General features: G+C 40.7%; 1 protein-coding gene across 3 annotated transcripts; it reads right to left on the bottom strand.

Moving 5' to 3' along the window:
* Nucleotides 1-3,794: 3,794 nt before the first annotated feature.
* On the bottom strand, nt 3,795-15,061 carry LOC111224688 (solute carrier organic anion transporter family member 1C1-like). 3 transcript variants are annotated; one of them, XM_022749273.1, is made up of 17 exons: nt 14,943-15,061; nt 14,639-14,763; nt 13,794-13,955; nt 12,870-13,011; nt 12,602-12,734; nt 12,386-12,513; nt 10,407-10,553; nt 10,112-10,210; nt 8,887-9,120; nt 8,605-8,769; nt 7,528-7,723; nt 7,182-7,347; nt 6,640-6,824; nt 6,379-6,443; nt 6,046-6,163; nt 5,310-5,884; nt 3,795-5,156 (listed from the first exon to the last, which is right to left on the bottom strand). In XM_022749273.1, the coding sequence occupies exons 3-16, from the start codon at nt 13,893-13,895 to the stop codon at nt 5,311-5,313; spliced, it is 2,454 nt and encodes an 817-aa protein (XP_022604994.1). In that variant the 5' UTR covers nt 13,896-13,955; nt 14,639-14,763; nt 14,943-15,061; the 3' UTR covers nt 3,795-5,156; nt 5,310. The 3 variants fall into 3 exon arrangements, with proteins under 3 accessions (XP_022604994.1, XP_022604995.1, XP_022604996.1); XM_022749274.1 differs by having other exon boundaries at nt 5,659-5,884; XM_022749275.1 differs by lacking the exon at nt 3,795-5,156 and having other exon boundaries at nt 5,797-5,884; nt 5,984-6,163.
* Between the last annotated feature and the right edge of the window lie 824 nt (nt 15,062-15,885).

The following is a 15,885-nucleotide window of genomic DNA, read 5'->3' as shown; positions in this document are numbered from 1 at the left end:
AGTGTAGGGCGATTACCTGGATCAACACAGTTGATGCAACAAAGTTTGAATTATTGTTACGGAGAACTATAAGGCAAGACAGTGAATGCAGTATTTTTCAGTTAGTCCTTATGAACCTTTATTCAGCTAGAAAGATCTGACCAAAACAACAGCAGCACAGAAACTCATCATCAGTACATAATCAATACCTAATGTTAGAATTAACACATAAAACCAAGCATAAAATACAAAGGTTAAAACATAATGAGAGAGTAAGATATTAGTTAGTTCTTATTTGAAGAAATTCTGTATTTCAAGTCACCATTGTGAGAAAAAAAGAAATGTATTGTTAAATCTATACAACCTATATTTCACCTACAGTCTAATTTGAAGCCATGCTCAGTGATTCAGTGGCAGTAATATACAAGCATCTACCAAACATTAACCAGTTCATTTTTTAATTTCCTGTTGCATGGCTGAAAAGTTACAGCTAGGGTTGTAACTGATTATTATTTTCATTAACAATTAATTGGCTGTTTATGTTTGCAATTTATCACTTAATCTTTAAGTCTATAAAATGTCATAAAATGAAATGAAAATCACAATTCCTCAGAAGCCAAGGGGATATCTTCAAAATGCTTGTTTTATCCATCCAACAGTCCCAAATCCAGAGATTTTTACTTCATTATCATATAAGACAAAGAGAAACAGCAAATACTCACAAGTGAGAAGCTGGAATCAGAGAATATTTGGTCATTTGTGTTTAAAATTACCAGATGATTTTCTGTTAGTTGGCATTGCAGCCATGCATATATTTTTTCCACTCCATTATGCTAATTGTCAGCATTTATTGACGTTTCTGCACATCATACTTCTGAATAACAACCCCTTTTTAATGGATTAATTAGAAAATCCCAAATTACTTCTGCATCATGTTGTGAACATTTCCCTGTGATGCAGACATTTGATGAAGACATAATTGGTTTGGTAAACCTCTAGGAAAATATTCCATTCAAACCTACAAGACAACTATTATTATCCAAACTAGAAACACTGTCCATTTTGTTGTAGCACCCCATTTTTTATAGTATATGTAAGACTCAGATACAGGTCCTGCGAGATAGACACCTAAGCCCTTAAGGGAAAGAGTACTTACTTTGTGCTGTGTTAGCCAGTAGCCAGCAGATCCCAGTCTGTCAATGGAGCAGTCCAGGGTTTGTCTCGCTGTCACACAAACCGACTCCAACAGTTATAGGCTCTCCGCTCAAACCACTTGTGACATCATCTCTCTCCAAATATAGCTTTGCATTTTCATTTACACAGAATGGGAAGGGTGGGGGTGTGTAAGGAAGACCCGGAGGATCTTATGTATGTCATACACACCCTCCGCTGTACCATGTGTGCTCTTAAACTCATGCACACTCACAGAAAAGACACACATAAACATACACACGTCTGTACGTCACCTCCCTCATCATCACCTTCGTCATCATTGTCATCACTGTCCGTGATGGGACTGACCCGCCATAAACCCACACCCGGGAGAGGAACACTGTCAAAGTGGGAAGCTGTCTTCGTATGTACCTTGAGACACATAATGAAGTTTTAGGTCATCAGGCTCTGGCCTTGGTGCCTCCCTCTGGACCTCATCAATGATGAATAATAAATTTGAAGATTAATTATCATTAATAATGAATGCGGTCTCATCATTTTGACGGGACATGTCACAAATAACTGAGAAAGTACTAATTAATGAAGTTTAACACTTTACGAGCATGTGACCTGGGAATGTGAATTTAAATGTGGATTAGCAATCATATCTCTCAGCAATAGTTTCCTGAAAACTTAATTTGAAATATTTATTATTTTTCTGTAACATTAAAGCTGCTATAATCAATATTTTTATATTAACAATGGATCAAATGGCTATGTATAATGTAAAAGGTGTCACTTATAGCGACAAACTTACAGAGATTCACAACTAGTGTCTTTCAATTCATTGTTTTGGTTTTCAGGTCTGCAACTTTACTGTTTTAGTTCACTCTCACCGCTCTCATTATTGCTATTTTAGGTCACACGCTCTAAAAAACCAGCTGTCCGCTAAAATCGGACAGACAAAGTTTGCGGCTAAGCGATGAACATAGTGGAGCGTTTAGCAGCTAAATGACCAGGCCCTCAGGAGTTAGCAGTGACCAAAAAGAGTGAATATTGGATTTAAAATCAACAGGTCGTCGTGAACAAATTCCAGATAAAAGCTAAAGTTGCTCCATATCTGCTGGAGGTAAAAAAAAAATAGGCAGCTGTCAGCTAACAAGCCATAGCAACATAAAAGATATGTCTTCCCTCAATTGGCTGAAAAATGAGTTACCACAGGTTTAAATATTCAAGAACAAAACGAACAACCCCATGACTGTAAGCAGACGTTGCTTCAAAGGCTGCCAAACTCTGACTGAAAAACATGGCGTCACCTCTTTCCAAGCCTCATCTACTTTATATCTGTGAGAAAGGCAAGGACGAAAACTCAAACACAGAAACCTCATCACTCACACTAAGAAGCTGAGTGACAAAATAGGTCCAGGGTCTTTAACTCTTGGTTTCTAGCTCGAAGAATCTTCTGCTGTAAAGTGTTTTTAACAGAAACGGAGCTTTGTCAGGACTGAATAGAAAATGAACTGTTTACTTGAGATATACTGCAGATGTATCACCATGGAAAGAGAAGTGCTCATAAAAATGTAATAATTAGAGAGTGCGAGGAAAAAAAAACCCCACCACACTGTATTCAAATTGACTACCATAACCATCACTTTCATAATGTATGTATCACATTGTATGATTCTTAATGTCGTGATTATTGTTTCTGACGATCTGTGCCCATAGAGATCATCCCACTGCAGGCTGCTGGTAAGTGCAGGTGGTTTTCACCACAGCTTTGAGCTAGCAGAGATGCAGTGCAGTCCTAATGGACATGCAACACCCCCAAAACCACCAAGGTCCTGTGAACACCTCCTTGTGTTTCCTGTAAGCTTCAGATGACAGACAGACGGAGACAGGCTGACAGGATATTCTTCTTTACTTTTACAAGGATTATTAGTTATTAGTTATTCCAAGGCTGATGAACACGTAACAAACAACTATTGCAGGCAAAAAATGATCAATTTTTGCCACAGATTTATCAATGCACTTATGTCATTGGCAAATGCTGGTTAACTTAAAGAAACGAAATCAACATATAAATATTTAACTCCAGTGGATGTGAGGGCGGTGTTTAGAATTGTTATCTTGAAAAATAGGACAAGGTGCAAAGAAAGAGAAGAAAAAGGAAAGTAAGGGGGAGAAAAGAGAAAGAAGAATGTGGGTGGTGACGTGTAGGACATAATCTATTTTTGTATGTCATAGTCAAGGGGAACATGTCGTTCAAATCATTCCAATGTACCACAAATTATCCTCAATTTACAGAAATCTGAATGAATGTACGTGATCTTTATAGTATCAGAAACACTGTGTTACTTTCTTGTTTCGAACTTCAGGTGCGGCTTTGCTACCGTTCACATTTTGGCATTCAGTGCTGCTGTAAGGTCCAATACACAAGCTTAACATGGCTTTATTAGTATTCCTCTAGCAGTGGACATGAGAGGGATCAAAAGTCACCAGGGAATGGTTAGTAGATAAATAGCCAGTGCCAGTAAAGGTAATGGTGATGTGGCCTCTAATGATTACTGTTCATATTGAGAGCATCCACACCTGGAGGTTTACAGTGTTTGTAGTGAACTATGAACGTGTCCAGCTCCAAACAAGAACTCACACACACACCCACTTTGTACTGTCTCAGGCTCATAATGCATCAATACAGTACACAGAAATAAACTGTTAATATTACCAACACCTACCTGTACTGGGAAAACAGATATCAGTTGTTTAATTAATGCATGGAAATGAACAGCTCTTTGCCCATCAAGGTTGGAGGTTTGTTTCATTGTTGTGTGTGAAAAGTGATGTAGTTTTTCCTCCAGCGTAATATTCATGAGATATATATATGTGAATACATATATGTGCACACAGTAACAGTACTGGTTGAAAGAAAGCATTCAAATAGAGAGAAATGAAAGTAATCTTTGATATTGTATACATAAATGTCAATTTTAATACCATCTCCAAACTAGACAAACAACCTTTTACCAAAACTTAAAGCTGCTATAATCAATATTTTTTTATGTCAACAAAGGAGCGAAAGCTCCACCTTTCACATTACAGCATGTGTGATGTGAAAGGTGTCAAACACACAGAGAATTATCACCTAACTCTGCAGTTCCTGTCCATTCTACAGAGATTTATATCACCTTTTATATCATTGTTCTGGTCTTACAGCGTACAACTGTACTGTTTTGGTTCACTCTCACAGCTCTAATCAGTGTCTTTTCAAAGGCAGCTGCTTTCAGCAAAAAAAATAAACAAACAATAAAACTGTACACTGCTTGTCCAACAGCAGAAAAACAAAGTTAACAACTAGCTGGTGAACATAGTGCAGGATTTAGCAGCTAAAGGACTAGATATTTTCTTCAGGGTTTGTTGGGGATTAAAACTCAGGAGCTAAAAGGAGAGTGAATATTTGACTTGTGATCATCAGGTGCCAAGAAACACGACTCCAAATGAATGCTAATGCTGCTCTGTGTCTGCTCAAGGTTTAAATAAGCCACTCTTTGCTAGCATGTTTGCCCCTCAACTTTATAAGGGGAGAATATTGCAGGATTGTATTTGCATCTTGTTCCGCTGCCACCAAGTGGCCAAAAAACTGAATTACTGCTGGTTTAAATAACACATTTGAAAATTCTGTTCTCAATTTTCACTTTTAGCACATAAGCCACTTGTGAGGAAGAGACCAAACAGAAACTTTGTCCATAGCATGATGTTGTGTTAACATTGATTTGATTAATGTTTTTGAGAGGAGACTGTGCACACATCTGATCTGTAAAATTTAATGTAACAGTAGCATGACACATTCAAGGAATCATTTACTGACATAAAAAGGGAAACATTTATTTTGGCCAATAGGTTGACACTAATGTTCTATGACTTGCAGTGATGCTGTGTAATCAGTGCACACATGAGTCAGTATTTTTGAATTGTGGAAAATGTCTCTTCATGACTAAGTGATAGGTTTAAGATGCAACAGCTCTATCCTGTAATGAAAGAAGAAAAAGAAAATACTGTTAGAGAATAGAGCACGCCATAGTCCAGAGGAAGAAGCAATCCCTCCCGACAATCCAAGCAAATGCAACTTTTGGCCAAACATTTCTACAGCAGTCCCGTGAGGCCTTGTTTGACATGAACACCTCAGTTTTGTTGGCCGTCAGTTTCTTTGCTGTGATGTGTTTCCTCCTTTAGCTCGTTCTGAGGGTCCGGCTTCTCTTTATCCACCTGCGCGTTCGACTCCGTGCAGACTTCATCTTTCCTCTCCTCCTCCTCCTCCTCCTCCTCCTCCTCCTCCTCTGTCGTCAGCTCGTGCAGCTCTGACGTTGCTCCATCAGCAGGAGGTGGAGAGAGCTCAACAGTGATCTGTGTCAGGGAACCGGACTGTTGCTTCTCTTGTGTGTTACTTGTGGAGATGAGTTTGCCATCTTCGGCGGGCTGCTCTCTTTTACAAACCTCCCTCCCCTCCTCCAGTTCTGTCGCAGTCCTTACCTGAACATTTGGGGCGTGAGGCACTTTGGGAGTTTTAGGAGCGCTGGGCTGGTCCTTAGTGGGGTTCGATGGGGCCTTAAGTTCGATTTCCTTTGAAGCTTTCGGTTGCTGTGACTCTGTTTCCTGCTCTGGCTTTCGAAACTGTTTTCTGAGGAGAACGATGACGGCAATGATGAAGAAATAGGAGGAACCGCTGAGACAAGTGATCAGACCCAGGAAGATGATCCTGAAAATAGAGACAAAAGATGAACAGAAGGCAATAAAGGGCAGAAATCTTTATTGTTATGGTGACTTAAGTGGTGGAAATAGTAATAATACCACACACCTTTGAGCAAAAGTCATATTAGCAATCACGTTCTATTTCCACATTTGTAGTCCGTGGTGTACCTGTACATTTCAGAGTCATAAATGCGACATGCGCCCCTGCCCCCACACTTCTTGATCGACCACTTCAGGCAAGTTGAATCAATCAGGGCCCCAAAATACACTGGTGCAGGAATTCCACCTACAGACAAAGTATCACCCAGATGTGTACTGTTACAACACTGAAGTACAGACAAATATTGTGTTCCTCAAACACATACCAAACTAATACAAAACTTTGCACTCACACAAGAATAAAGGTGACAGAGGCAGTACTGACACTGAAAACCAAAATAAATCCACAGTTTAAAACCAAAGAATTGCACTTTTCATGCAACTGAGCATAGTGAGGCTCACCAAGAGTCCTGGTTACCAAGGCCTGCATACCCAGCGCGAGCGATTTGAGCTCTGGTGAGATGCACCTGCGATTACACAACAACACAAGGTCACTTATATCAATCATTATATAGAAAACTATTTTTTCCCTTCGACAATAAGAGTCTTCAATATGCATTGAATTTGTTATGTCACTGTAATCCCATCAAAACAATGATCTGAGGTTGAAATTATAAGAAAATTATTTAAAACTGTCATTATTTCCCTCTCAGGCACACAGACCGTATGATGACCATGTATCCAGGTGTGGCTCCCAGAGAGTTGATGAAGGAGCTGAGGACAGATACAGCCATGTAGGAAGTGAAACTGCGGCTGCAGTCCTTGGCATGGGGACACTGGCCCAGCTTCACTGATGTGCTGCTGCCCGCTGGGTAGGAGGCAGACACGCAGCTGCAGTTGTGAAAGACCTGGTAAAATAAAAAAGGACAAACAATGCAATGCAATGTAGTGGGAGAACACTACAAAATCACTTCAGTAAAGTACCATCCAGCAATATACCTTATACCATCATTTGGATAACACTAGAAGAGTTGTTTTCCCTTTCACTGATTTCGTACACTTTACAGAAAGAAATACAATAAAATAATAGATGTGCCCAGTCATTAAATTGAAGTCTTTACTGGAATGTAGTAAATAAAGTAAAGTAAAACCCCTAAATACTGAGTGACCAAGTAACTCATCAGTCCCAAATATCTTCCAACACCTCGCTGAATAGCACGTTTACAGTGGACACGATGTTTGTACGTTCTTGTGTGTGGCCTTACTGTGTTCTTGCCGTATCCACTGGAGCTGAGGCAGCCAGCCATACACGGAGAGATGTAGGTGATGCCGCTGTCTGAGCACACAGGGTCCCACTCCTCTGCCGAACATGAGCAGTCTCTGTTACACTCTGAGAAGAGCATTTCACTTTCGTATGATGTACTCGGCGTCCTGCAGGCCGAAGATCATTTACATTTCATATTAGAATAATAAAAAGGGTTGACAGTAAAGAACAATTGAAGAAAATATAAATGCACATTTATTTTGAAGCTAGAAGATTCATATGTTACATTATTTTGGTTTGTTAAAGCTGTAGTCATCTCCATATACCCCTCATGTCTCAGCACTCACCCATTGTATGAAATGGTGAGGCCAGCCACGGGAATGTTGTCACACTTGGTGCCAAACTGCAGCAGCAGGAGGAGGTATGCCATGAAGGACGTGGCAAAGGAGAGCTGAGCTCCTGACACCACACTCAGTTTGTACCTCTTCATCAGCAGCCCTCCCAGGAAGATCCCCACTGCCACCGCTGGCAGGTTCAACACACCTAGAAGAAAAACTCACAGGGGTCTGGACACTGGGAGGCTGTTTGTATGTGAGTGTATGAGGTCTGACAGCATCATGAGCCATCAGGCATGGCCGACTCAAGTTCTCAGATGACTTTTGACCTTTATAACTTCATCAAAAAGATGGTTTTTGGTATTAAAACCACAAATATCTTTTTTTATGGATATCAATGAATAAAACACTGGAAAATGTAAAACATGGGACTTTTAAAATGAGCCGTCATGGGATGTAACTTTGTGACATCACAACTATACAGTCACTGCCACAGATTTGGTAAATATATAGAGTATATGTGTAACATATGGGAGCTTTAAATACAATCAGACATTTAGCCTCGAGTGAATTAATGAGTTCTTGGCTCTCCAGTGAGAAGTGTTCACCCTTTCTTAACATCCCAAAACACATTTTTGATTGGTTTGAGTCCTGATCCACTGTAATCCACCAATAGGAAGTCACTGTATTAGCATGCACATGAATATTTACCATAATCAAACTTGTGTAATGTCTTTGAGTTTTTGATTCCCAAGCTGGAGAATCCATAGCTTCTAAGATTACAAAGAATTACAAGTGGTAAATCCACCATAATTATCACTGTAATAACAGTAATTAGGCAAACACCCAATTGTTTTAGACTTTTAATGATGGCGCATGTCTGGGGTTACAATTTTGTGGTTTGAATCAAATGAGAAATCCATGTTTCCTTTTTTATCCATTATGTTGTATTTTTCTTCTGTTCTGATAGTTTAACTAGTCTACATGCAGTTACAGTTCTACCTACCATTAGCTGACCATGTATGATTGTGCAGTATACCTCAAAGTGTGAGAAGAGCACAGTTGGAACAACACGTGCATTTTTCTCACCTATAAGGAAGTTGGCTCTGGATGCAGACTGTCCAAACTGTTGTTCCATGTATTTGGCTTTGAAGGTGAACAGGCCGATGAAGGAGTTGAACTTCAGGACGCTGCCACACAGGAGCAAGAAGTAGGCAGGAGTTCCCAACAGGCGTTTCAGCGACGGAAGGAACCCTGTAAACAGACATCCAGTCAAAATACAAGCAAAGTAAAAAAAAATCTGTTCTAAAACTGAGAGGGAAATGTGTCAACAGTGTTCTGTCATGAAGAGGAAGACTGTCTCTACTGCACCTTTTGCAATTTCAGTAAACTTGAGGTTGTGGTTGTTGTTGAGGGCATCATCTGTCCCATCCAGGGTCTCCTGTACTAGTGTTGGTTTGCCCTCATCTCCCCCCTGCTTGGGCAGTGAGCGGGGCAGGAACCAGAATGGGATGCTGGAGATGAGCAGGAGAGCAGAGGACACCAGGAAGCCCATCCACCAGGCACCCACCCAGCGGGCATCTTTAGGAGTGATGGTCACACTTTCTGCAAGAAAAGAAAAATTTTCAAGTGAGTGCAGCAGGAAGCCCCATGTGTGTGTATGTGTTGTAATTTCAATCTGCCACTTCAGTGACCATATTGGACACCAGACATTTATTTGGGAAAGAGTAATTTCGTCTTAATTAGTAGGGATGGGACACTGTCTGGTAGCCACACTGCGCATTTAAGGTGGACTGATTGAGCTTGTGTGACAACTAAATTACAGATTTTACCTTATCTACCCATGAGAGTCCAGACAGTTCCTCACAAGGACACTCAGGGAGGTCTGTGTAACCGGTTCTTACAGGTGTGCAGCCAATGTTTATGGTAGTATGTCGAACCTTTGCGCAATAAGCAGTAGGCTTGGTCTAAATTAGGCTGAACCAAAGCTCCAGCCAGGGTCACCATGTCTCTTCTGTCAAAAACACTTTTGAGGCAAAAAGCGTTCTTTGGTGTCCAAACCAGTACACCAATGTTGAATACAAAACCATTGAACTACCCTCTTTGTTACTGTTGCTACACTTGTCAAGCTTTCCATTCTTGCATAGAGCATACTGGCTTAAATCAACAATGGTGGCACATTTACCGCTATGAATCTTTAGTTATTTTTGTAACTAGGCCTTCTTTTCAGTGTCCCGAAGGCTTCTCCTTTATAGCTGATGACTGTCGGTCAGCTAGCTAGCTAATCAATCTTATGTTAGCTTTTACAGCTAACCAGAAGTCCGGACGTCACGAAACCAAGCTTGCAATGAATTAAGCACCTGTGCTGCTATGCTAGAAGGTTTTTTTATGGGAACTGTAGTTATTTCTGTGCTCACACAGTTAATGTTATTTTACTTTGTTAAAATCACAAAGTTTCAATTTCTTACAGCGACATCCACTACAGCAGCTGGTGCTGAAATAAATGTTAAATGACATCAGTTTACAGAAGAAAAAAGCTAGCGCCATCAAGACCTCACCTCTCTTTCATCTCAAGTAACAAACACATTACACTCACCCATATCAACATATCCAATGTCAACATATAGTTTGGCACAATAGGAGCCCAGGAGGAAACCAAACATGGGGCCCAGGAGAGTAATGGTCTGGAGACATGCTGCCAATCACAAAACAATCAGATTAATATTTGGTACAATGTGGTCTAGAAAATACCTTTACCTTTGTCTGATAGCAACTTTTTATATCATTAATGTGTCATTTTTAAGGAATGATCAGTTTGTTGAGGGAATATTGTACATATCAGACCCTTTCAAAATCCCACTGGAAACCCCTAATAAGCAATAATGTCTTACCTATGTAGAATGGTGAGTTTTCAGCTTTAGCAAAGTCATCGATGTAGGCGATGCCCAGAGGTGTGACTGGGGTCTCTCCAATCCCCCGCAGAGCGTTCCCCAGGAACACGTAGATCCACATATTGGAACCAGACTCTTTCACACAAGCTGCATAGTGACACATACACTAAGGATTCATGATATTTGTTCTGTTACACAGATCTAGTGAATTACGATTGTTGTGGTCATTTAATCAATAACAATGTTTAATCTTAAACTGTCACATACCAACAGGGAAATCTTCTGTCATCACATAAGCTTTTATATTATACATGTAGTTGTTTCAAACCACCACTTCAGTGTGTGTGGACTGCATTATTCACAGATTCATATGGAAATTCTGCATGTTTGTTGCATGTTTATCTAAAGGTTTAATTAAAAAAAAGAAAACTACATCAAACTTAGAGGACCACTTTCTTTATTCCCCTCATGTGTCCTTCAGAAAGAGGAAATGATGCCGGCTAACTTAAACCAGAGGTATGAAGTATACAGGTATACAGTTTGGTGTTGATTCGTTTTAAGAGGACGTGGTTTTAGGATTGAATCCCACCGAATTGTATGCAACTTCCATATTGTATTTCTTTGTAAATGCATCTCATTTGAATGGCTGAACTGGATCAATACGTTGCATTCTGTGGGTGCATGAGATGTTGTAAGGTTGTATTTGTATTGCATGTTGGCAACTTTGGTTTAAGGACGTTAAGAATGTGAACCTTAGGTAGGCTGCTGACCTTTGGGGGAGCAGGATACCAAGGAGTCTGTCATACATCTAAGTTTTATGGTTATATTGGTGTTTATGAGTTTATCTACATCCCTGCAGAGATTCAGTGATGCATTCACTTCTAGGAGGATATAAGCAATAAAAGTGAAACAGTAAGAGAAAGGTCTTGAGGTTAACGGATGATAGTTACCGTGCCCAGATCAAGTTAGGATATAAGCAGCTCAAGTTCTGTCATTCAGTGAGAGACTTGGTGTACCCAGCACCAGATCTGTCCTCCGTGCACGAATAATCCAACCAAATTGAAGTGTTAACTTGTGGGTCTGATTTGTACACTTTTCCATCTCTCGGTCACAAGAAGTCATCTTTTCAGATGTTTTTGTGAGAATAAGAATTAATTATGGCTCAGCAGCAGACAGGCTGAAGTACCATTTCAACTGAAGCTCATCTCAGGGAAGAACAATTAATGGGAGCAAAACAGTTCTGAACAGATGTGCATCCAAGTTGGATTTATTACCATATATATTAGAGATGTCTGCTTTCTCCTTGACGTTGTAAGACCTGATGATAACACATATTCACATATTATTCTCCCTTTCTCTTTCTCTTTTCCAAATGAGCCCTTGTTGGCTTGCTCTGCAGACTGATCACTAGCGCTATTGACATGAGGCCGTGAATACGCTGAATTCTGGAAGTTTTGACTTCTCAGCCACCCAGGGAGTGTTGCTTTGCGGTTGTTACGTTCAACGGTTCCAGTTGTCGAGCAGTATGTACACTGCACAGGAGGTGAACGGCTTTGAAGGTCAGACCAGGATCAGTGCATTCCAGGGATGGTTTAAACAAAGCCTGTTGTTAAGGGTTTTAACCAAGACTCTTTGTATGTATGTCCCTGTTGACTAGAGGGAAAGTCAGGGGATAACCAAAGTAAATAATCCATCCTCTGGGGACCATGAATGTCGGCACAAAATTTCATGGTAATCTATCCAATAGTATTTGAAACAGACCAAAGTGGTCGACCGACTAGCAGACCAACATTGCTACTGAGAAATGCCTTCAAGACTACAAACTGATTGTGGTAGCTAAAGTTGCACCAAATGGCACAGAAATAAGTGTGTGAGAGTATTTTCTTGCATTAGATGTAGATAATTAAACAGCAATTAGAATTATTGGAAATCATGATGAAGGCCTTCACTTTATCCCAACATTTAGCCCACAGTCTTACCTTTGTTGTCCTCTAAAGAAGGCTCTATCTGAATTTCCGGTACTTCCAGTGTTTTCAGAGGGTCCACACAGGCAGCGATGTTCACGCTGTCATTCTGGAAAACCTGAATGATCGTGTCATACTTATAGCTGTGAAAAAACAGCGGTGCCACAATTAAACAATTGGATTTTTTTTTTTCAGCATTATTGTTTGAGTCGAGTGTTTGTTTAAGTGTACCGTCCCATGAAGAAGTGGGTCAGGCCAGTGAGAAAGGCCCCCACCGCCATGAGGAAACAGCCAATGGCAATGAGCCTGGGCCGATGCAGCTTTGCACCAAAATGGCTGACCACAGCGAGGAACAACAAGTTGCCTACCTCCAAAAAGGTGACCCAAAAAGAACGGGAGAAAAAAAAACATTTAGAAAATCATCAGCTACAGAGTCAAACTGAAAAAAGGAGGTGGAGAACAAAAGTGAGCAAAGATTAGAGTTAGAGTTACATGGTACCCATCTCAAAACTGCCATCTATGAGTCCAATGTGGGTGCTGGAGAGGTCGAAACGTCTCTCAATCTGAGTGATGGAGCTCTTCATGTAGGTTCCTGTCAGGGCCTTGGAGAAATAGGCGAAGGAGAGCGCCACAATAAACAACTAGAAAACAAATAGGAAGGAGAAATATTAGCATACTGTCACCTGAATACTACACTGTAAATCTACTATGCACTATACAAGGTCTGATTTTACTTCAAAGCTCTGACTGTGGGTACAGATGTTATTACATTGCAGCCTCCACTGCTTTACTGCTGTGCGTGTGGGCACCCTGGAGGTTCTTTATAACTAAATTCATTCCCATCAGGGATTATTGCAGTTCTCCTGCAGGTTTTGCTATGTACAGTTTGATGTATTACATTGTATGGCTTTGATTCGTAAGGACATAATAAACAATATATTTTGGCTTGATTCTGACTACTTTTTGGGAAAGCATATCTCTACAAATTGCCCCCAAAACAGATGTGAGTCTCATATTTTAAGCAAATACACATCCATCACCTTTACCAGCTCAGCCTGCAGGGTCAAAGGGGGCACTGGCGCCTATCAATCCCACATTGGTGAGAAGTAGGCAGGTTTTCAGTCTAACATAAGGCTGACACATATACACAGTATACACAGTAGTATGGGTCATTTAGAATCACCGATTAACCTAGAAACTAAAACCTCCATAACCGAACGCAAGCAGGGCCAAAGTTTGAACCCAGGACCTTCCTGCCGTCAGGAGAGAGTGCTGACAACTGCACCACCACGCTGCCTTTTAGGCTTTTAACTGATGGGTTCATCAATTGCAATTTACAATTCAGAATGAATTTCAGCCAATGAGGAAAAACAGATCCACATAACCAGCAGAGAAGTGTTGACTATACAGGTGGCTTTAGTACTTTGAGAGTGGAGATGCCAGCACGTTTGCTGGTCTTCTGGTCCGGGGCACACAGAGCCTGCTGGCTGGTCATCTTGCCCCTGTCCTCTGCTGCTTCTTCCATCCTGCTGTTCCCTCAGTGTTTGTGTGCAGGTGTATCTACAGGTACCAGCCCCCCAGGGCACTGCAAGCAGGTAAAACAATACAGTATGTAGTCAAAAGAGTTTTGAGTTACTTGTACTTTCTTTTTTTTATTTCCATTTTACACTACCATATACTTCTACCTCAGCACAGCTAGAGTTACTTGTTACTTTTTAGATAAAGATATTACAGTACAAAACATATGATGAATATACGTAAACATTGTTAGAAATTAAAATACCTAGCACCACCTTGACCAACTACTATTATATAAGCACATAATTATTCATTAATATGATATTTAACACTATAACAGTAATGATTAATTTAACTTTTGATTCTTTCAATGCAGGGCTTTTATTTGTAATGTAGTGTTTTTTACAGTGTGCTATACATCAAACAATTTTTTTTTTTTTGCTTTTTGAAAATATATTTATTTTTATGTGAATTGGCAGTTATTTGATTAATGATTAACTTCTAACAGACATCTATATTTACAATTATCACAATCCGTAATATAACCCTGGTAAACTATCACAGCCTAAACCTCAGATTTTCAGTAATGATTAAAAATGAGAAAAACATTATGATGCGTCGACTTGTTTTTCTTGTACTCATTCAGTCATTGAAAACACTTTTCCTCAAGTGCAAAGCCAATCCTGTCAGTTCAGACTCACATGTGTGTGAAGTGAGTGAAAACAGGGGACCTACAGAACCAGACATCACCTGTGTAAACTCCACCAGCGCCCTCTCTTCACAGTCCTCTCAGCTCAGGAAACGTGACGAGCTTCAGGTTGAGTCCATATCACAGAGAAAACCGGCTTCCAATGACAGCTCTGTTTTCATTTGTCCTGGGTTGGAGGCGGCAACAGAAAGACATTTTCACCTCCTAATTACAACTATCCACATCAGGTTTAGCCTGGTTAATACTCCCCGCCAAAGCCAGTGGCATACATCATGTAAACAAGAGATTTGGCCTAGATAGAAAAATCTATTGCAAAACAACTACTGAGGAAGTTTAATAAAATACCTAGTGCATCTCCAGGCCGAGGGGGCTGGAGTCTCCCCTCTCCTCTTCTGCTCCTCTTTTAGCGGGAGACAGACCTGTTCTCCCCACACTCCTTTTCTCCTGTGCGAGGGCAGAGCTGTTACTTGGAACCAGCGGGACAAAAGGCCTCGCACATTTTTATTCCACACACATGCCAGCCAGAAGGGGGACAGCAACAACAGAGCAGGGGGGAGGGCTGAGGGGCTGAGGGGGAGACAGATTAGTAACTCTAAACTAGGCCCTTTGGTTTTTTTTTTTTTTTTCTTTCTCACAAGGTAAAATAGCAGGTGCTTGTTGCTGTTACACAGGATTAAGCTTTTTATGTTTGTGTAGAAAGTAACTAGTCAGTGTCATGAATGTCCACACTGCCTTTCATGCATCAGCTGACTGGATGGCTTTGATGAAGACCTACATAATGCTATGTTCTCTCTCTCTCTCCCCCCTCCCTACACTCCTCTCTAGCTTTCCGTTTGCCCCTCTCTCAACCCCACCAGTCAAAGCAGACGGCCGCCCACCATGAGCCAGGTTCTGTCCAACGCTTCTACCTGTTCAAAGGGAGGAGTTTTTTCTTGCCACTGTCACCGAGTGCCTGCTCATGATGGAATGTTGTGTTTCTGTAAATTACAATATTAATCTTATATAAAAAAGTCCTGAGATAACTTCTGATGATGAGGATTCGGAGCTGTATAAATAAAACTAGCCTTGACTTGACCTCAAAGGTGGAACAGTGTGTTTCGCCTAAACGTGTCAGGCAATGCTCTTTTAGTCCAGTTACCTGTGGGGCGTTCAGGGAGCCGGGCAGCAGGTCACACAATCAGCTTTGGCCCCTCACAAATTCCAAGGATTAAGATTTAGAGTTGTCACATTCCTGCACAGCAACAGTGAAGGAGGTGTTTACCACTTTCACTCTCTGAAAAATTATACT

Source organism: Seriola dumerili, unplaced genomic scaffold (genome assembly GCF_002260705.1).
Source record: "Seriola dumerili isolate Sdu_G_001 unplaced genomic scaffold, Sdu_1.0 BDQW01000138.1, whole genome shotgun sequence".
Classification (NCBI taxonomy): domain Eukaryota; kingdom Metazoa; phylum Chordata; class Actinopteri; order Carangiformes; family Carangidae; genus Seriola; species Seriola dumerili.
The sequence above is the reverse complement of the archived record's forward strand: the minus strand, read 5'-3'. Positions and strand labels throughout refer to the sequence as shown.